The sequence below is a fragment of the Periplaneta americana genome, chromosome 12, assembly GCF_040183065.1.
Source record: "Periplaneta americana isolate PAMFEO1 chromosome 12, P.americana_PAMFEO1_priV1, whole genome shotgun sequence".
NCBI lineage: Eukaryota > Metazoa > Arthropoda > Insecta > Blattodea > Blattidae > Periplaneta > Periplaneta americana.
The window spans coordinates 157,880,465-157,903,925 of record NC_091128.1 but is presented as its reverse complement, the minus strand read 5'-3'; the positions used below and the strand labels follow the sequence as shown (position 1 = coordinate 157,903,925).

At 33.9% G+C, this 23,461-nt stretch overlaps 1 protein-coding gene across 1 annotated transcript in view; it reads left to right on the top strand.

Annotated features, from left to right (window-relative positions):
• LOC138711054 (putative gustatory receptor 28a) overlaps window positions 1–22,885 on the top strand; it is a 176,117-nt gene extending 153,232 nt beyond the window's left edge. The window contains exons 4-5 of the mRNA XM_069842362.1: window positions 6,252–6,341; window positions 15,506–22,885. Coding sequence (XP_069698463.1) covers window positions 6,252–6,341; window positions 15,506–15,664 — 249 coding nt within the window. The 3' untranslated portion in view covers window positions 15,665–22,885. The remainder of the gene's footprint in view (window positions 1–6,251; window positions 6,342–15,505) is intronic.
• Window positions 22,886–23,461: the final 576 nt, after the last annotated feature.

The following is a 23,461-nucleotide window of genomic DNA, read 5'->3' as shown; positions in this document are numbered from 1 at the left end:
TGTGCGACAGAACAGCGTTAGCGGCACAGGCTACCCCTCGTAGCAGCGGTTTCTCCAGCGATGCCGCCTTGACAACTTGTTTCTTTTCGAGAGCAGAGAGCGCATATAAATCTAACGATTACCTTAATTTTAATTACTGTGGTAAAACTAATAATACAAAATTATTACATTATGTTATATTATAAACTTTTTCTTTTGTAATTTCCTTGGGCTACCGCCAGTAGTCCGCAAAATACGCCCCTGATTTACGGACGAAATGGTAAGAAAAGGAACGTATGCTCGTGGGTTATTTATTAACACATGAGGCTATGAAGTGCAAAACTCGCCTTATCCAGAATTAAAAAAAAAAGAGTTACATATGGGATGTTGTACTTCTCGCAGCTCTCTATCCACTGCTATAATCGGTTTGTGTAAATCTTGTCTAATTCCTCTCCCATAGAGCTCAGAAAATTACTACAATGCAAAACTGTCCATATCCATAACGGTTTTTCCAGTTTTCTGACAAATCACTTTACCTGGATAAGGCGAGTTTTGCATTTGATGGCCTCACATGTTGATGCAAATTAACTAATTTATTGAATTTGAATTTATTGGTAGCATGAGGTCAGAGCGTGGTGCCGACCACACCATCTCATTCTAGTGCCGAGGTCATGGAAAGCATGGGGCTCTACCTCCATGCCCCCCCAGTGCCTTCATGGCATGTTACAGGGATACCTTTACCTTTTTAGCATGAGGTATCTATATATGTCCAGGGACATCATTTTATTTTTACTAACATTTCTAATATTAACCTGGCTATACCTTTGGATCAACGATTAAGAACCGGAAACCCCCTTCCACGACTGGAGTTCGATGATACTGGCGTAATATACAAACAAATCACTTTACTAGGTATAGGAGGGAAGAAAAGTAATTCATCCATTTACGTAAACTAGGAAATATCGCAATTTTAGGTTTGATAATTTTGATTAGGATTTTGTTTAATCAAAATACAAACAATGAGTGTTTTTACTCACGAATTGAGCTGTCCATGCGGACGTATTCATTATGCAGTGTATATTATACTGTCTGCAGCATATTAGCGTACAATATAGAGAATGAAGTTAAATTGAAAAATAATCATAATATGGATATTTAAACACATTTTTGAAAATGGTGGCCGTTTATTTCGATACAGGCTTCAGTTCTAATGTGCATATTATCGCACTATAGACTATTGTACGTAATTCCAATTACCAGGTTCGTACTTCGTATCAGTAACTCATTGTTGAAATAATTCTGTACCTACTCTATAAAAGAGACCTTACGTACTGTAAATTCAATCTTCACTTCTGCCCGATCCGAAAAGATAAAATTACTCAGAAATGCTATCTACTGTCCGTCCAAGTGGTTACGTAGCAGCGTCGTAGAAAGGGAGGAAATCACGTGACAGTTAATTACTTAACGAGGCCCTTTTATTTAAGTTATTTTAAACAGTTGTACTCGGGAGGAAATTAAACACAGAATAAATATGGGAAAAGCCTGTTAGCTATTATTCGGTTGAGAAGCTTTTATCATCCAGTCTGTTGTCAAAAAATCTGAAAGTTAGAATTTATAAAACAATTATATTACCGGTTGTTCTTTATGGTTGTGAAACTTGGACTCTCACGTTGAGAGAGGAACATAAGTTAAGGGTGTTTGAGAATAAGGTTCTCAGGAAAATATTTGGGGCTAAGAGGAATGAAGTTTACAGGAGAATGGAGAAAGTTACACAACACAGAACTGCACGCATTGTATTCTTCACCTGACATAATTAGGAACATTAAATCGAGACGTTTGAGATGGGCAGGGCATGTAGCACGTATGGGCGAATCCAGAAATGCATATAGAGTGTTAGTTGGAAGGCCGGAGGGAAGAAGACCTCTAGGGAGGCCGAGACGTAGATGGGAAGATAATATAAAAATGGATTTGAGGGAGGTGGGACATGATGATAGAGAATGGATTAATCTTGCTCAGGATAGGGACCGATGGCGGGCTTATGTGAGGGCGGCAATGAACCTCCGGGTTCCTTAAAAGCCAGGAAGTAAGTATAATATTACGTAGATGTCCAATTCCTAACAGAAATTAATGTTCCCAGAAAAGAGCTAAGACAGCCCAGCCACTAGCATTTACAGAGAGGCGAATAGAAGCAGGTGGGGGAAACCGGGATGCGACGTAGGCAAATGGAAAATGATGCAATATTGAAAGCACTTTCGTCACTGGAAAACGCAACATATTTTTGGAACGTACTGTTTACTAGGACCGTAAGGCTACTATGACTGTATATGCGGTCTTTGATCTGTGTGGAGGACGGTTGAACTTCATTAGTAGAAGGGGTGAGAGTGAAGTATATTCATTATTGTACCTGTGTTTTTGAATGTACTTCAAATATATATATATATATATATATATATATATATATATATATATATATATATATATATATTTACAAGGAGTTTACAATTTATTATACTGTTGCATGTTGCAATATATAAAGATTAACCCAGCTGGGGTGGATGAATTTTTCAGGACGAAAAAATCCTGAGTACAAATCCTCCTAGAGGACTTTAAGCCGTGTATTCCGTGTTGGCATTTTCCAGCACAGTAAAGACTTCCAAGCCTAAATTAGAGCCTCTGGACTAAATTTCTCCTCTCTCGCGTCCTAGTAATACCTTAGATGTATACTAGGTGACGTTTGAGGCGATGAGCTTGCCACTTGTTCCTCTGCGTCCTGTCGACAAATAAGTGTAACTAAATTTCTTGTAGGTACTGAAACCTCCGTCCGGCAGCGGAGCGATAGGTTAAACATATCCCTACATCTTAATATATAAAATTGAATGTGGGTATGTATGTATGTATGTATGTATGTATGTATGTATGTATGTATGTGTATGTTCTCTATACAAATCTACACGCTTTGACCGATATGTGACAAAGTTTGCACATTTAACCTTCATAACCAGGAGAAGAACATAGGCTATATCAAAATTGTGCAAATGGAAGTTAAATTAATTAAATATATAAAAAATAAAAATAAATAGATCAAATATTCATGTATTATATTAAAATTCAAAATCTTCTACAGTCAATTTGTTCTTTATTATTGTCTGTTGTATTCAACATAGACTTTCACGAGGCCTTGGAAATTTTAAGACGAAATTAAATTACATTGTTGTTACACATCATGAAGGCTAAAACTAGATAATTCATGCAATAAGTATCTTTACGCAGTCCAGGACCGTATTATGAATTCCTCGATGCAGTTTTGTAGATAGTGAGCAGGCTGTTTTATCCAATTGAATTCTAGAATTCTTTCAAACTACAAGGATAGCTACCACATAATTTACTTAATATTGAATAACCATAGTAGACCTACTATTGCGAAATATTGACTCACCAAAATTATGCACTAACAAGAATTTGTGTCAAAAACTCATGCGAAACGTAATATGAGTGGCAATATTAACTGGAAAAACGAAAGAAGATGATGTTTTTATCCCACGTATTGCTATTATAGCCATTCGATTGTAAGCAATTATTATAAGTTATAGTAATATTTGTGATAATATTACAATATTATAATTGTAATAATAATATAGAGCCTATTTTACTGTTACTGTTAACCCGTCTCTTATTAATAAGTTATGGTCACTAATGACTTGGCCGTTTATAGAAAAATATGATTTTCTGTTGTGGTAGTGTTCTACATTGCCTTCTCCAGGAGAGTGAATTCTGATGAGTATAGTCTCCGTTACTGCAAAACACCCTGAAATCCATGTATTTGATAGAATCCATCTGTTACAGATTGTAGTTTGGCCTTGAAGGAAATTAAATATATTGTGGGCAGAAAGGCTTAATAATGCATAATGCCGTGGTACGATAAATGTTATCATCAATCACCATGTTAAATATCTTAAATATCCCTGTAGCATAAGGTCTTAATGTTGTTAAAACTCTATTCATAGGTGAGATGGAATTATTTCGATTAGTCAGTTTCTTTGGATATTAGTGGCACTTTCTTTAATATCCGTCACTAGGGAGGAGAAAACATAAGTAAATATGGTTCGTTTTGGTTTTATATAGTTCCCTTGCCGAGGTCTCCGATAAGTCTAACAAACAGTTTATTTTGAAATAGACCAAAATTTAAAACCCGGGCAACGCCGGGTAATTTAAGCTAGTAATATATAAAGATTAATTTTTAAATACTTTGAAAATAATTACAAGGGGAAAACAAAAATCAAACTCAAAAAGAAGAGCACTCAGAAAAATCAAAAGAAAAATACTTTGAGGTATATTCTAGCGCCACCCGATTTGGTAGAACTCCTGGTCTGGGACAGTTCAGTATTGCTTATAATAACGTTGTGACGAAAAACATAGACTGGCATCAAATAAGTGATAAGAATGAATAAAAAAAGTAAGCATGATTTAGGAGGAAATATACGAAATATATGTAGGCTTACAGAGAGACAGGCAGCGAAAAGTTGCTGCACTATGGAGAGGAGATGCCTGACCGTGAAACGAGCGGGCCCGGGTTCAATTCCTGGTTGAGACAAGTTACCTGGTTGAGGTTTCTTCCGGGGTTTTCCCTCAACCCATTCAAAACAAATACTGGGTAACTTCCGGCGCTGGACCCTGGACTCATTTCACCAGCATTAACACATTCATTTCATTCAGATGCTAGATAACCTTAGCAGTTGATAAAGCGTCGTAAAATAACCAATAATATAATAAGAATAAAAATTATGATTGCATGTGTGATTCGTTGTGAATTGTTATCGAACTACTGAAAGCAAGTTCCGAGGCGGTTGACAGTGCTAATAGTTCCACCACAGTCTACTACATACAGTCGCGAAGCTTGAGGTGTTTTTTTGCAAATCTCGTGATAAAGCGCTCCAAGCGGTTAGCAACTAGAAACAATAGACTGTCCATGGTCGACTTTCGACTGTGTCGTATTTCTATCGAGTGTTAGCTCGTTGCGTATTTCACATTGATGCTTGTGAAATGTTCGTTATTGGTTATAATGAAAATGTTAATGGCTAAAATATAATAATTGGAATAATAATATGGGACAAGGAGGAGACGTTTGGAGTGCTATAAATTGTAGCAACAGTAAGAGAAAGAGGCCAGAGTTATCCTTTTTCCGGTTTCCGAAAGATTTAGAAAGGTTCCTAGGTTTCCACAAGAATGCTGTGCAGAAACAAAACTCTTAACTTGAAGTTCTTTGTGACTGTTAGAATACATTATATCCTTAAATTTCACAATGAAATGTTTCAGTCTAACCGAAAGGACATTAGATACCGGTTAAAGTTCTGTCACTTAGGCTGCTAAATTTCCAGAGAAATAAAGGTTAGGTCTATTTTTTTTTCAGAGGATATATCTTTAATTGTAGCTATTAATTTTGTTATTATTTTTATGTGTTATTTTACTAAAGACGTAGAAAAATTAAGTTTGTTTTAATGAAATTTATTGATCACGTTTTATTTTCAATTCTGGGGGGATTATTATTGCTTAGGCCTACTTTTTTCTTCAAAGGATATGTTTTTAATTATAGCTGTTAATTTTGTTGTTATTTTTATTTGTTGCTTTACTAGAGACGCAGAAAAAGTCTGTTACAATAAAATTTATTGATCACGTTTTATTTCCAATTCTGGTGTGATTATTATTGCTTAACCTCATCCCACTTTGTTAACTACGTGAGCCTACACTACAAGTACTGGTACACGTAAGTTACTCCATTAATTCATATTTCCATTATTATTGTTGTAAAGGGAAATACAAATTAATATTTATTGGTTTCATAGTTAATTATCGCTAATCTTGAATGAGTGAAGCTATTATAGTAAATTTCAGTTCGTTTTGCACAAACAAAATTTATATTAACTTATTTCTTGCAGGTATCTTCGAGTTTATGGTGGAATTTAATATACTTCATTAAAATAATAAATTAACTTTATGCATTTAATATTTCAATAATGGAAGGAAGGTGTTAATTTTTCCAAAAGAACACGACAACGAAAGTGTAACATATTTTGTCGGCTGCTAGGAGAGAGATCTGCGATGATGAGGCGATAGTAGCGATCCTGGTGGTGGGCAACTACCCATGTTTGCATTTTTACTACATCGCGACTGTATATAGTAGACTGTGGTTCTACTCACTAGAAATGGCGCACTTCAGCTGGTACTGTGAGTAGCGCGTGATCTAGTGACTGTGCAGTGCTTCCCTCTCGTTGCAGCTGCGCCTGTTCTCGCTGCAGCTGCTGCACCGCAAAGTCCAGTTCACGGCCTGCGGGTTCTTCCCACTGGACTTCACCCTGCTGTACTCGGTAAGCAATTTCAATGTCTATACCGCTGTTCACGTAACATTGTTTCCTAAAAAGGTATCATGGTCGTCTTTTCAATGTTGCCAACTGTTACCAGATATGACCAAAGCAAGTAATATCACAATTCTGTGTACTGAAGCAACGACAATAATAATAATAATAATAATAATAATAATAATTATTATTATTATTATTATTATTATTATTATTATTATTATTATTATTATTATCATTATTGATTTTGATTTCTATTTTGACTTTGGCTTCACCCGCTCCTCTAGCCACAGAATTTGAGCCAGCACAGTTTGTAGATTCCTCTAAGTGAGAGGAAAACGTGATAACAATTAAAGTGACTCTAGAACTCAGGAAAGTAGCTAAAAAAAATTGTGCCGTAACATAGCGAGAAATGAAGGCAGAGAAGTCTGTGAAATAATCTTTCCAGTAAAATATTTGCCTTTCGTTTTTTTTTTTTTTTTGTACAATGGAAAATACTATTTTTGGTCCAGCGAAAATAATCTTCTTTATTTTTATTTTTTTTTTATAATTTTTTTTCTGTTTGTTTACCTTTGTTTTTGTTTCCTTTGTTTTACTTATACTATTACAATCACAACACCCATGCCCGAGGCGGGACTCGAACCCACAACCCTTCGGACCAAGCGATAGGGACATGCCGTGCCCCTACCGCTTGAGCCATCCGGGCCGGCTTTATTCGCTCACCAAACACATTAGGGCCTACTCATTTTAACTTAAAATGCTGCAACTACATATTTATTTACTTATTTATTTATTCATTTACTTATTTATTTATTTACTTATTTATTTATATATTTATTTACTCATTTATTTATTTATTCATTTACTTATTTATTTATTTATTTATTCATTTACTTATTTATTTATTTAATTATTTATTTACTTATTAATTTATTTATTTACTTATTTATTTACTTATTTATTTATTTATTCATTTATTTATTTACTTATTTATTTATTTATTTATTTATTTATTTATTTATTTATTTATTTATTTACTTAGTTACTTATTTATTTATTTATTTTATTTATTTATTTATTCATTTACTTATTTATTTATTTACTCAATTATTTATTTATTTATTTATTTACTTACTTACTTATTTATTTATTTACTTAGTTACTTATTTATTTATTTATTTATTTACTTAGTTACTTATTTATTTATTTATTTATTTATTTATTTATTTATTTATTTATTTATTTATTTTTAGTTATTTATTTATTTATCTTTTAGTTATTTATTTATTTATTTACTTATTTATTTATTTATTCATTTGCTTATTTATTTATTTACTTATTTACTTACTTATTTACTTATTTATTTATCTATTTATTTATTTACTTATTTATTTATTTATGTATTTATTTATTTATTTATTTATTTATTCATTCATTTACTTATTTATTTATTTACTTATTTATTTATTTACTTACTTACTTAGTTACTTACTTACTTATTTATTTATTTATTTATTTATTTATTTATTTATTTATTTATTTATTTAGATTAGATTAGATTAGATTTATTTATTTAACCTGGTAGAGATAAGGCCGTCAGGCCTTCTCTGCCCCTCTACCAGGGGATTACAACTATAACATGAACAATAAGATTACAATTAATATTAAATTTACAATTACAATTACAATAAAAATTAAAGTACGACAAGAATACCTGATTAATGAAAGCTAGACATTTTATCGTAGAAGTTAAGAACAAAGAATATTTTTGTATTTACTAAATTACAAATTAAACCTACAATAACAAAATTCTATAGTGATGAAATTACCGGATATTGAGATATTTTGTGGTAGATTAAAAGAACTATTTACAAGAAACCATGTCTGAACGAGTCTCAATTACTGACCAAGTGCCTAGTAAGTTTGCGTTTTATTTACTTACTTAGTTACTTATTTATTTATTTTTTATTTATTTATTTATTCATTTACTTATTTATTTATTTATTTATTTATTTATTTATTTACTTACGTATTTATTTATTTATTTGGTTTTTTATTTACTTACTTATTTATTTATATATATATTTATTTTTAGTTATTTATTTATTTATTCTTTTACTTATTTATTTATTTATTTATTTATTTATTTATTTATTTATTTATTTATTTATTTACTTATTTTCTTATTTATTTATTTATTTATTTATTTATTTATTTATTTATTTATGCTTGTTTTGTCTCGTTTTTGTTTTTTATTTATCTACTTATTTATATATTCATCTATTTATTCATTTATCTATCTATCTATCTATTTATTCATTTATCTATCTATCTATGTATCTATCTATCTATTTATCTATCTATCTGTTTCAAATGCACGGTCATGACAGATTAGATGCCCAGCAATTACCTATTAAGCTAACTAAATAATTATTTGGAATATATTGCATATCCATCTTTACTGGTTTTCACTTGTTGGCTGGACACGGCGTGGTCACTAATGCTGAAACAGTTTGCTTATCTATATTGTAGAGTTTAATGTGATAGTTCACCCTGTGCTTCGAGTCTACCCTCGATCTTCCATTAATTCGTCACTCCTAGTAGCCAAAGTGAGTACAATTCATAAGTAGGCCTATATAACGAAAAATGTTTCTAGCCACTACCGTAAGAGCCAGGCTCGTGTACGGTGTGGTCATAGTGAATACTGTAATATTACATAAAATGTACGAAGACAGTTTATTAAATACAGTAATTAACTTAATTCAGACCGACAACAAGAGAAAAAGAGAGGAAAACACATTTAATATAAATTGACAATCAGACAAAAATCAGTGATATTCAATAAAAACATGAATATAGTCGACAGAAATAAAAGGTAAAAAATACACCATTTGTTAATATTATATATCAAACAAACTTCTTTTTTAAGAGGTTCAATTTTAAAATATTAGAAATATGGAAAATGATTTGTAATTTTATTTTAAAGTCTTGTGATGAAACTATAGTCCCGTCGCTCTTATTTCCGGCAGCCAATCACGTTGCAGGTCGGCTACATTTAAACGTGTGCGTCTTGTGATTCGCTGCTGATGACGTTATGCTCTTCCTAAGGCTCGATAAATACTTAATATAATCGCTCTTTCGTTGGAATTCGCAGAAAGCACACGAAGACGTTATTTGCCGCTCAATTATTTGCTGAATTACAGTGCGTTTGATTTATTATCATAGGAGCTACGACATGATAATATTTAACGGTGTGGCAAGTAGATTCCTCGTCTGGTAGTTCGGCAACGAAAGAACAAAAATGGCGAACGATACTACCTACCTAGACTTTATAGAGCCTTCACTTCCTAAGACGTAAGCAAAGAGGAGGGGTCACGCCGGAAATGACAGCGACGCGACTATAGCACCATGTTTAAGAGCTGCACTTGTAAGACATTTATGCTCAATTAATGGGAAAGGATGCTTTTGTCTTCGAGTATGATATTTATATCGATTAGATTTATGTTTTATTTGATTTCTGTGGTAGTAACTTAGTAAATAATCGTATGTATAAATTTCTTCATTAGTTAATATCTATACTAATAATCAGGGAAAGGATTTATATGTAAATACATATTTACTTATAAAGCTAATATAATTTATATTTTGCATTATCTTTATGTTTCACAATGTGTAGGGTTGAAAAATCCTACTTTTATTTTCCATATTTTTCCATATTTTAGAGTTTAGTACATATTTTCGTTAATTTCCATATATTTTCCATATTTCATATAAAACAGTCCATATTATATTAGGTTTAACAATAAAACAAAACAAAATTCCATTAACTTTTAAAAATACATTTCAACAATAGAGATTTAAACACATGTTCAGTAATCCCTTTAACATCAGAGTTATTTGAAAATTAGCAGTCCTATCAACAATGGGAAAGTAAGTTACAAAACTGTATTAATTTAATTTAAAATTTTTAACAGACTTCAGTTGTGCAGCTCAACAGTTAAATGCCAGTCAGAGTACACATAGGTTCAGTTTTGTAAATCATACTATAAAGACGGTAAATATGCCAAAAGTACGTCATTCAGTCAATTTAAAATCAAAACTAACAAGTTACATTTCAGAATTTAAAGAAGATGGTTTATCAACTGACAATAAAATATTATTTTGTAATTTGTGTCAGTGTGCAGTATCATCTACACAAAAGTTCCTGGTGCAACAACACATTACAACTAGTAAACATCAGGCCAACAAACAACTAAATTCCAAGCAGAGACAATTGTTTTTAACACAACCAACAACATCGAATGTAAGATCTGAGTTTAACATCGACCTGTGCCGTTCTCTCATCTCTGCTGATATTCCTCTCTACAAACTAAAGAATAAGGTCTTCAGGGAATTCCTTGAAAAATATACTCAACATACAATCCCGGATGAGTCAACACTTAGGAAGACGTATGCTCCATCCATCTACGATGAGACAATACAGAAGATAAGAGATGAAATTAAAGATAGTTCAATTTGGGTTTCCATTGATGAGACTCCCGACAAAGAAGGTAGACTTGTTGGTAATGTAGTTATCGGTTTGTTAAGTGAACAATATTCTGAACGAATTCTTTTACATTGTGATGTTCTAGAAAAGTGCAATAACAAAACTATAGTTAAACTGTTCAACGAAGCTATGGGTATCCTGTGGCCAAAGGGTATTATGTACGATAATGTGTTATTCTTTATTAGCGATGCTGCCCCTTATATGGTCAAAGCTGGACAAGCATTATCTGTTGTATATCCTAAATTGACTCATTTTACTTGTGTGGCGCATGCATTTCATCGTGTGGCAGAAGTGGTCAGAGACAATTTCCCTAAAGTAGATTTGTTGATTTCATCAGTGAAAAAAGTATTTCTCAAAGCTCCCAGTAGAGTTAACGTGTTGAAAGAAATGTACCCTGAAATTCCATTGCCACCAAAGCCAATTTTAACTAGATGGGGTACATGGCTAGAAGCAGTTGAATATTATGCCGAACATATAGACTCTATTAACAATGTTCTCCTTGCATTGGACTCTGAAGATGCAGTCTCAATTGATACTGCGAAAACAGTTACCTGTGACATAAGTGTGAAGAATGACTTAGCTCACATTCAGCATACATTTTCATGCATCATAAAAACGCTCAAAAGTCTCCAAAATAGGCACCTTTCACTATCTGAAAGTTTTGAAATTATAAATAGTACTGTGGAACAACTGAATCGTGGTAGAGGTAAAGTTGCAGATGCAGTAAGAGCTAAGGTGGACACTGTACTTTCAAAAAACCCTGGATATGAAGAACTACAAAAGGTTGTTGCTGTGATGAGTGGTGAATCAACAGTGAAGATTAACTTGGACTTATCCCCAGCAGACATTGTGAAATTGAATTATGTACCAGTTACTTCTTGTGACGTCGAACGCTCTTTTAGTCAGTATAAATCTATCCTCAGAGACAATAGAAGAAGATTCACTTTTCAGCACTTGAAAGAAATGTTTGTAACCTATTGTTATGGTAACAGACAATAAAAATTGTGTTTTGTTGAAACTACATTGGAAGATAAGGTACGTCCATTATATTTTTTGTTTAGTTTGATTAAAATGTACCAATATTTAACGTACATAGTCATTTTTTTATAATTTTAAGTCCATATTTAATTCCATATTTTGGTAAAAATCCATATTTAATTCCATATTTTGGTAAAAATAACTACATATATATTTACATATTTCATATATTTTTAGTCCATATAAATCCGTTCCCTGCTAATAATAAATCTGTAGCCGAAATTTTTCTGGTAATTTTCGATTTTCCAAAAATAATTGGTTTTAACATATATAATTAATCACCCTGAAACCGAAAATCGCTTTTTTGAAATTTTTGTTTGTATGTCTGTCTGTCTGTCTGGATGTTTGTTACCTTTTCACGCGATAATGGCTGAACGGATTTCGATGAAAATTGGAATATAAATTAAGTTCGTTGTAACTTAGATTTTAGGCTATATGGCATTCAAAATGCATTATTTAAAAGGGGGATTATAAGGGGTCCTGAATTAAATAAATCGAAATATCTCGCTTATTATTGATTTTTGTGAAAAATGTTACATAACAAAAGTTTCTTTAAAAATAATTTCCGATAAGTTTTATTCCTTGAAAAATTTTGATAGGACTGATATTTAATGAGATAAATGAGTTTTAAAATTAAAATATCTGCCATCTAAGGCCGTGTAATGAATTAAAAAACAAATGACTTCGTCTATAAGGGGCCTTGGACAGCAACAATCGGAAGCTATGAAAGATAGCCTACAGAGAATGTTTCTGTGTTTGTATGAAGTAATATCGGAAGCTAAATTAACCGATTTATATAATTAATTATTAATTCACCATTGGAAAGTGTAGTATCTCTAGATGGACATAATGCTATAATGTTATTACAGTAACTTCTGAGTGAATCGAGGACTGGTAAGATTAAAATAGCTTCTTATGCACAGAAAACTTGATAGGCTATTCTGTATATTCGTTTCCTGTATTTCCTAAAATAATTTTTATGACCAAATGAGTGGTCTCTGGATCAAAATGATCGCATTTTAATTATGCAAATACAATTTAAATTAAGTAACATAATAAACGATTTATCCTTATATCAAACACGAATGTTCCCTGGATCAAATGTCCTATTTTAATTATGTAATTACTTTATATTTATTTCTAACGGGTACAGCGGAGCGCACGGGTACGGCTAGTTTTAAAATATGTATAAATTAAATTTGTTGGCTAATCCATATTTTTGGTTAGACAAATTTTATTGATCTTCATTAATGGAGTGATTGCTATCGTCCATGTCAGAGTTCTATTTACGTTTAATCTTGAGTTGTAAGTGAGGACTTGAACCCTACTGAAAGATCAGCTATTATCTGTACATTTCGAACTGGCGGCTCTAGGTAAAAAACAATGACCTGCGTTTTTCACGCGTGCTTACCCCAATCCTTAACCATTCTCCTCAACTAAAGTCAACTGGGACAGCCGGAATTATCAGTGCTTCAGTTCACAGTTTTCAGTTCAGTGACTCGTGCGTGGTTTGTACGTTTGTACATGATCTTGATCCGCAAGCTCGAAATGCACAGATAATAGTACCGCTTACCCAGTATTGCATAATACAGAGTGATTTATATAGAACTGACACATTTCTTTCATTAATTGTTTCAAAACGAATTGTGCTAGCGACAACTTATTATACCTAAAATGTAGAGGAATTTTGGGATATTATTTCCCTCTATAGCAAATGTTGTCCGGCGTTGTCAAATCCGGAGATCTCGGTGGCCACAGGTTCCTGGAAATTATTCGGTCGTCACATAACCGGATAAATGGAACCATGCTTCATCCGTGAACCATGTGATGGACAATATGGCAGGATTTTGCATAATGAACGTCTGAAACCAACGACAATAATTCAATCTTTTATCCTTATCTGGTTCCTGTAGCTGATGAACAACCGTAATCCTATATGGCTTTAGGCTCTCTGACACATTGAGTAGGTGCACCCTGTTTCCTGCGACAAACGTCTTAATGATTTTTTGGGTGACTGCTCCAGTCGTTCTCTTACGTCAACAACAACCGTGGGAAGCCTATATGAACGATGCTTGCCCTTTTCACTCACCAGAGATCCAGTTGTTTCCAATTTGTTTACCAGTCCCAGTATTGTGTTTCTTTTGGGAGGATTGCGAACACCAAATTCTCTCTGGTTTGCCCTTTGAGTAGCTGTAATTTAATTCGTAATCCAATATTGCTTCACAAGGAAGAGTCGTTGATTTAATGTGTACTGCATTTTCACGTTGACACAAAATGTCGAAAACAGCTGCCAACAATAGGAATAAAACATAAACATCTGAGCATCTAGTGACAAGGAATCGAAACTCCAGAACATTCTGCTGTTGGTTTCAGACATTCATTGTGCAAAATCTTGCCATATTGTCCATCACATGGTTCACAGATGAAGCATGGTTCCATTTATCCGGTTATGTGACGACCGAATAATTTCCAGGAACCTGTGGCCACCGAGATCTCCGGATTTGACAACGCCGGACAACATTTGCTATAGAGGTAAATAATCTCCCAAAATTCCTCTACATTTTAAGTATAATAAGTTGTCGCTAGCACAATTCGTTTTGAAACAATTAATGAAAGAAATGTGTCAGTTCTATATACAGTAAAACCTGCCTTTGCGGTCACTTCATTTAAACGGCCACCTGGCCAAAAGGCCAATTTTCTCTGGAACCAATTGGATTTGCCGTAAGATCAATACAAATTCTCTCTTTATATAGCGGCCACCTCATGCTTCGGCCAGCGGCCGGGGTCTGTTTGGATTGGAACCTGACTATAACGGTCACTGTCCAACATAATTTTTTTTTTTCACGGATACTGTCTGACCTATTTTTTTCGATGGTTAGAGGACAGAGAGCAATATCACGTAGACAATAGCTAAGTGTGCAACAGTACGCCCTGCATATCTTGGGGTTAGTTGGTTACTGTTTTATGACTCTTTTGTCACTTTCCACTCCGACCCTGCACAGCTATAAATTCTTACTCGTTTTTAAAGGATTGAAACACGGACGTCTTCTATCGAAAATGTCACGGTATGTTTTAGGTCAGTAGTTAACCATTCGAATTTTTTTAATTTTTTTCTCCTCTTTCCATCTTTTTTTATTTGGACCAGCTTTTACGAATTTTTCTTCTTTTCATTCAGTTGATTTCAGAGGAACTGTGAAGTTAGTTTGAGAGAGAAATCATGTCTAACAATAAATCTAGAGTGGTGTTTAGAGGTGAGACGAAAAATGATTGAAGAAAGTGAGAAGGGAACATCTGCGAGAAAAATTGCAGAAATATTCAAATGTGGAAGGACACAAATAAACGGTATAATTAAGATGAAATATTAAAAGAATGGAAGAGGCTGACATTAATATGCACGATTGTTGCACGCGCACAGTACTAAAAAGTCAATGAAATTCAATATTTTCATGCCGATTCATAAAAAACCGCAACCTTAACCAAGCGGCCACCTGATAAAACGATCATTTTACAATGTAACTTCAGATGGCCGCTTTAGACAGGTTTCACTGTAAATCACTCTGTATAACAAGCCATATGGATCACGTTGCAGATCGTGGGCGCGGTGACGACGTACCTGGTGATCCTGATCCAGTTCCAGCTGTCCCTGCGCGGCGACCACAACGCCACATCCACCACGGCAGCATGGGAGACCACAGTCGCGTCCTTCTTCACGACGGTGCTGCCGTTGGACGAGGCGATCTCTCAGTGAAGGGATTTCAGATAAGAAATGCAACATCGTAACTGAGAGACGAACCTGGTACAGGCGCCGGCCGCCGGTCGTTTGAAAGCCAGTCATTGTTGTTCTTTGTGATTGAAAGCTTCTACGCAAACTTCTTTACAGGAGCGCCAAATTGAAAAACAAGGTCTTTTGGCGGGACAAAAACTTGCATTTGTTAATTTTTGTGCAATATTTTAAAAGGGAACAGAATTGGATTTTGGGTGAAAAGTTTGATTTACTTATGTTTTATTTTTTCATTATTTTATTTCGTTTTCCTCCTTTAAAATGGTATGTCACATACAGGGTGAGTCAGGAGGAAAGGTACATGGCTTGAGGAGTGATAATATTGGTGATTCTGAACAAAATGTTTATATGAACACATGAGGAGATCCTTTTCAAATCGTATTAAATTCACCCATGGACGAAATTGAGTTTTATATGATTTCGTATAGTTATGAACATGCTCTATCATGCTGTGAAGTCTGTTTGAGTCTTACTGTATTAAATCTCCTTCAAAAGAATCCATGAAACTGGGTGTTCGTGGAAAACCGTATTCTGTCAAAACGAATTAATATTTTTCATTGTAAGGTTACGTCAGCGAATAGGGATTATAAAGAATGGACACTTCGCGTCGGTACCTTTGATGTAGCCGGACTGATTTCAATGACCTTCAAGCCAGCTAAAGCGTGAGATTCTGCTTTCTCCCTAGAGTTGGCGCTGCCATCATACAAACGAGCAGTCGACGCAGCGGAAATATAACACATACAATTAATACATCTAGCTACATTAGGTACTCAAATAAATTAAATTGGATCCATAAAATAATAAATTCATTAACTGTAATGTCTATACTCTAGAGTTCCTTTATAGTGAGAGTTGAGACGTTGACCCCAACAACAATTAAAATATGTAATGATTTGATAGCGCTGAAAATGGAAAAACAAAACTCTTACGAGAAGTAAAACCATATACCTATATTATATTATTATACAAATATTAAACGAATTCGATACTTAATTTTATAATGTATTATATTATTTTATAATATAATGTATTAGCCTATATCTGAAATATAAAATATTATTATTACAACTAGTTTGTCACTGAGAAATAAGGAAAAGCTGTTAACTTGAATTTATTTGAAGCAAAGCGTTACTGGATTATGCAATAAGGTAGGCGATGTTTGGATCCTGTGTCTCAACTCTATTCTCAATTATTAGCGTATGCTGGATTACACTAACCTCTAGCGCTTGAAAGTGGAACTATACGCTTGAGCAAAGAGAAACAAAACACAGGAAAATTCGCTCAGTGTCCACTCTTTATAATCCCTATTCGCTGGTTACGTTTCAAGTTTCCTCCACTGAGAGGAACCAGTGTTATTTTACAGTATTGACCTATTGTCGACCTTCGTATCACTGCCGCTGCAGTCCAGTTGTGCACGTGATATCCGTGAAAATGGAGGGAGAAGTGCCTATAGGTGAGAATAACAGAGGAAGCAGGAAAAGAGTGAAGAAGAAAACAGCATGACAGCAACAAAGTTACTTCGGTATAATATTTTTACTGTATTTTTTAATTAGGCGTGATAGGTATTTACGAAACTGTTTTCTGCAATACTCATATAATGTACAATAGCGTATTCTTGTTTCAATTGCAGGAACATTGATATAGATCCTGATATAACACTGTCCGAACCACCTTGCCAGCATAGGGAAGGTCGGTTTCACTGTTGTGCAATTTCCGCACAGCTGATCAAGATCGTTAGCATTGTGGTTCAATATTACATAGGAGTAACTCAAGGAGTATTACCAGTTACATACACAAATACTTGGTTGGATTTTTTACAAATATTGAGGAAGAATTTTTTTTTTCTTTTTTATGTTCACGTCAAATTGTATTATGTCCATGATATTTTATGAATTTTAGGACAGTCTGGTGTAAAAGTGATTTCAAATATAATTTATTCTGATAAATTAAGTTCTTCCAGTAATTAATAATTTTAGTATTTTAATTTACCTCCCTTAGTTGGCACATAAACAGTTTTTCATCTCTCCTGAAAAAATTACATCAGTGGACTTAATATGGTTTGGAACGGACCTCCTCATATGTCCTCTTCTTAATAGTTTCGGAGAAAACTAATGGAAACAGAGGAACGGGAAAAATGCAGGTGATAGTAAATTAAAACATTGTTGCCTTATGTCCTGTTTAACTGTGTACTTTTCTTTACATAAAAGGTAAAGGTATCCCCGTAACATGCCATGAAGGCACTTGGGGGGGCATAGAGATAGAGCCCCATGCTTTCCATGACCTCGGCACTAGAATGAGGTGGTGTGGTCGGCACCACGCTCTGACCGCCTTTTACTACCGGGAAAGACCCGGTACTCAATTTTATAGGAGGCTGAGTGAACCTCGGGGCTGTTCTGAAAGTTTGGCAACGAGAAAAAAATCCTTTCACCACCTGGGATCGAACCCCGGACCTTCCAGTCCGTAGCCAGCTGCTCTACCACTTTTCTTTACATAACTTACTTACTTACTGGCTTTTAAGAAACCCGGAGGTTCATTGCCGCCCTCACATAAGCCCGCCATTGGTCCCTATCCTGAGCAAGATTAATCCAGTCTCTATCATCATATCCCATCTCTCTTAAATCCATTTTAATATTATCTTCCCATCTATGTCTCGGCCTCCCTAAAGGTCTTTTTCCCTCCGGCCTCCCAACTAACACTCTATATGCATTTCTGGATTCGCCCATACGTGCTTTTCTTTACATGACATGTTCAAAAAGTCCACCGCCAACTTCAATGCACTTTGCAGCTCTTGTGGTTAGCCGCTTGTGTTGCTGATCTGAGCTGATTCGGACATTCCTTTACTTGAGCACAAGCATGTAAAATGCGGGCGAGAAGTTCCTCCCTTATTTCCACTTTGCGCTTGTAGACTTCGCTCTCAAGTCAACCCCACACACAGTAATCCAAAGGAGAAAGGTCGGGTGATATCGATGGCCAAGAAATGACTCCACCTCGACCGATCCAACGCCCAGGATGAGTTTCATTGATCCTACTATATCTAATGTCGGTTTGATTGTATCCGCATGTGAGTGCTGATGAAGGACATAATGACGCCCGTGATTTTCAAACAGCTGTATGTCAGATACTGTTAAGAACAGGACATATGTTCATATAAACATTTTTGTTCAGAATCATCAATATTATCACCCATCCCACCTTGTACCTTTTCTTCTGAGTCACCCTGAATCTTTATACTCAAATTGTATTCGTTTCAATTTTTGATCTTTTAAGAGAGAGTACACAATTTTTAATTTTAATGATCATTTTTCATAAATTTACCGATTTTGGGCGGAAAATTATTTAATTTTTGCAATTTATTCGTTGATGTTTCCTCTTTAAACTGATTATATTGAAACGATATCTATGTTAACTTTTCGTTTTTCTGATAAGGCGGCGTGCTGTATGTAGACCTATGTTAAATCTTATTTTATGGCTGTTTTCTTTAAATTTAGTTTTCTCCATATAAAACGAACCTTTTCTCAGCTTCTATTGTTTATTTGGATGTTTTACATGTACTGAAACAATGTTTTTGAAATTTGTTAAATTTTGGAGATGTTAACGGGGGTTATATACTGAAATGCTGTTTCAGCAAAAAGTCAAGTTATGTGTTCATCAGCTGTAAAAGAATCAGATGTCTAGCTTCAACAGTTTTTGAGAAAAAGTTCCTTATGTAAGATAATTTAACCTTATCAATGTAGGCAATTCCGTGTCCCTTTGTATCTGCTACTCCCCATTGTGGGGAGGTCATGGGCTTAAAAGATACTCTACGTCACTATTGCACCTCGTTTAAAGGTTAGAAATGTCCGCGCTGAACATGCCTGTACTAGACCCTTCAGACTGATCCAGTCCATCCGATGAAGAACATATTTTATAAATTTATCTGTAGTAATGTCACAAGAGGTTTGAGATTTATCTGGGAAAGCTCAGACCTCGAGTGACATCTATTAGGACTATTTCATGAATAAAATAAAAATGTAAATAATATATCCATAAAATTTGCTCACAAAATATTAATAACTCTATATTTGTGAATACTTAACCTATTTAGACATTGTGAAGTTGAAATAGATGAATATCGATTACTGTAATAAAGAAATTGAATGTTATTCAGTAATGCCAATTGAGAAAAGCGAAATACAGGTTTAACAATGTTAATTACATGTGTTGCGCTTTTTTCTTGTTACTATAACAGAAATACATTTTCATTATCTGCTGAAATCAAAATTTAATATAAATGTTTTATAATATAATTGCAAATAACCTGATTAATACATTAATTAAATAAACAATTTATTGTTAAAAATGCAGTCATGACTTCTGAATTAAGGAATGTTATTTTTTTAGATACAATGGACATGGAGTTAGAAGATGAGGATGTAGATGTGGAAGTAGGATTTCACATTTTATTTAGTACTTCATCTTTACATTGATGGATTCATGCTCATCGATTTATGGGGAAACAGTTGGCGATACTGACTAAACAAAAGATTGATTGATTGTGATAAATCGAGTTACAAAATTTATTGCGTTGTGTGATTGTGATTGGTTCGAATTCAGAATTTCATTGCACTTCATCGGTCGAAAATGTAATGACGTCATATAAAGGAAATAGTCAAAATAAGTAATAAATTATTTTCAAATATTCTTACATTTTCTGTCACTGAGCGGCATATAAATTAGCTGACCTTGTTATTTATTGTTATGATCGTGTTTCCTCACAGATGTCTGTAGCGCTGCAGCGATCAACGATTAACAAAAAAAAATATATATATATATTTTTTTTAATATTGCTTTTCTTTTGTTACCTCGAGTAACAGATCTATGACGTGTAAACGGAAAATCTCATTCAAAATTGAACATGGGGTACAAAATAATTAACTTCTTTCATTTTAAATTAGTATATGAATCAACAATGAAGGAGAAAGCAGATTGTGTTGCTATATCAGCATCCGACATGTCAATTAAACTAATTGATTCATGTCACGTGACTGTATATGCGCAGAAATGCACTGAACCAAGAATAATGTCAGATGCATTCACTTGTTAGGTATAAAGAGATACAACTTATATTGAAACCACCGCCTGCTCGAACGTATCCATACATCCGATGACTGCTTATACTGCCTGTTCATTCAATGGTCAAACATATAACATGAACTATACAGGATGTTTCAGAAATATTTTGACAAACCTTGAGGGCATGTTCCTCACACCAAAACAAGAAAAAAAGTTCAAAATAATAAATTTCTAAATTATAGACATCAGCTCAAAGAATTTTGAGTGACCACAAGGGTCCTGAATACAATAAACATGTACAATAATGTGATGTGATACATTAAAGAAAAAAGAAAGTTAATTGTTGAAGGCAAGTATAAGTTGATTAATTGAAATAGAGATGATGATGTAATATTTGAAGAGAATCCTTGATAATATTTATAAGAATAGACATTACATAATCAAAAGGAATGTGAAGTTCTTAAGATAATTCCATGTGAATTTTGTGATTGAACCTCTACTGCCAAACAGCAAACCAATGACGGACCATTGTTCAAGAGGGACGTTGTACTTTTGAGAAAGATACGGCAGACAAGGTACATATATGGTTTTCTTCTCAATATCAACTTCGGTGGCATAGAATTCATAGCTAGTGATCTTTTAACATGCTCATGTCCTATGCAATCGAACGCTTTGCTTACATCAAGAAAAGCAACAAAACAATCAGACTTATTATTTTTCGCGTGTTTTAGACAACCATTAATTAATGAGGTGTTAACATGGGTCCCTGGTGTAGAAACGAAACCTCTTTGGTGAATGGAAGTGGAAATATGTCCGAAAATCCTTCGTTTTTTAGTTATTACTGAAAGAACCTAATGAAACATCTGTTAGACATTGTCAGCTTGGTAGCTAGTGTTGCTACTTTAATCAATTCAGAAACTCATAACAATGGAAGTCACGTTTCCAGGTACAATCCAATAACTTAAGTTTGTACCCGATAATAATATTCATTTTGTTAGATGATGTTATCGATACAACAGATTTAAGTCTGCCGATGCATTCATTGTATCCTAAGTGACTGTGTGTTGCCAAGGAGTCCATGATCCGACGAGTACATGTGTGTGGAAGGAAGAGGAGAACATTTTGAACATTTGTTATGAGTTTCTGAACTGATTAAAGTTGCAACACTTGCTACCAAGCTGACAATACCTAACAGATGTTTCATTAAGTTCTTTCATTAATAACTAAAAAACGAAGGATTTTCGGACATATGTTTATATGAACTTTTTTCTTATTTTGGTGTCAGGAACAGACCCCCAAGGTTTGTCAAAGTATTTTTAAAACACCCTGTATAATGCCTATATTCACAAGCGATTTCGCTTACCGTTAGGAGCTGCCATTTTTTTTCTATCCAATGAGTCGTTCAGTTATAAATTCTGTGTTGTGACAATTGAAAACAGTTTCCAAGTTAAAATGACAATTTAACTACTAGTAGAACATTTTATGGAACTTGTAAAGTTGAGTTATTATTTTTGTTCTTAAAAAACTGAGGAAGATCATAGTATTTGGTGCTGCCACATACACCATTTCAGCGAAAGTACATATTGTTAGAATGAGCAGGCATTATAAGCAGCCATCGGATGCGTTCCAGCAGGCAGTGATTGCAGTGTGTACAGCACATTTGCTGTGAAATTGCCAACGGTGGAATTCGAAATTAATTGAGCTGCTACTGGAAGTGGTATGACTATTTTTTTCTTCTAGCGCCGATCTGTACAATATAATATCAACAAAAACAAAACACTAGCGCCGCCATTTCTATGGATACATGGAAAACAAGCGGGTTCTTCAATGTGCATTTGAGCGTGACCTGATTGTTACAGTTTTTGTCATGTGTGCCGGGTTCATTGGTTCCTCATCGTTAAGAAAGTTAAGAATTTGTGTTGTTTGTTGACGTATTACACTATGTTTATTATAGATGATATTCCATCATCATCATCATCATCATCTTCATCATCATCCAGATTGTGTGACATCTCAAGTTTTAAATGCGTTTATATGAAGAATAATGTATGTAATTTTGTCTATTAAAGAAAATTGCTACTGAAATGCAAATCAGCTGTTATCCGTGAATTCTTCTATTGGGAAATATTTCGTAATCTCGTTAATAAAATGTGTATTTGGTAACTTAAGAATTGTTTACCATTCATTATTGAAATGCATATTCTAATAATACCTCCAAAAAATTCTGCGCTACATCTTGATACATCGACACGTGCCCAGTTTCGGGAATGAAACTACAGTTGTGTTGAATAATTTTTCCCTCGAAATTATTCAAATTAACTTTACAGGGAGTCATTCCTGAAAGCTTAATTTGTACAGTTGTGTTGGTTTGCAGAATTTATTTTTATTTCGGTTTACAAGTGCAGAGTATGCGTCTATAACAGAAGTAATTAATAAATTGCATGCAATGTATTATTTTCTCTTCATATAAAGATATTTCTTCCCCTATCCTGACTTTGATTCGTCGCTTCATACATAGTATAAACACAGTCTACTATATACAGTCACGAAGCTTGAGTTTTGAGGGTGCTAGAAACAATAGACTGTGATGGTTCTATTTTGCATTGCCTGTAAAGAGGCGGTATTAGCGATCCTAGTGGTGAGCAACTATCTAATGTTTGCATATTTACTACGTATTGAGCTTTGCGACTGTATATAAATGTATATAAATGA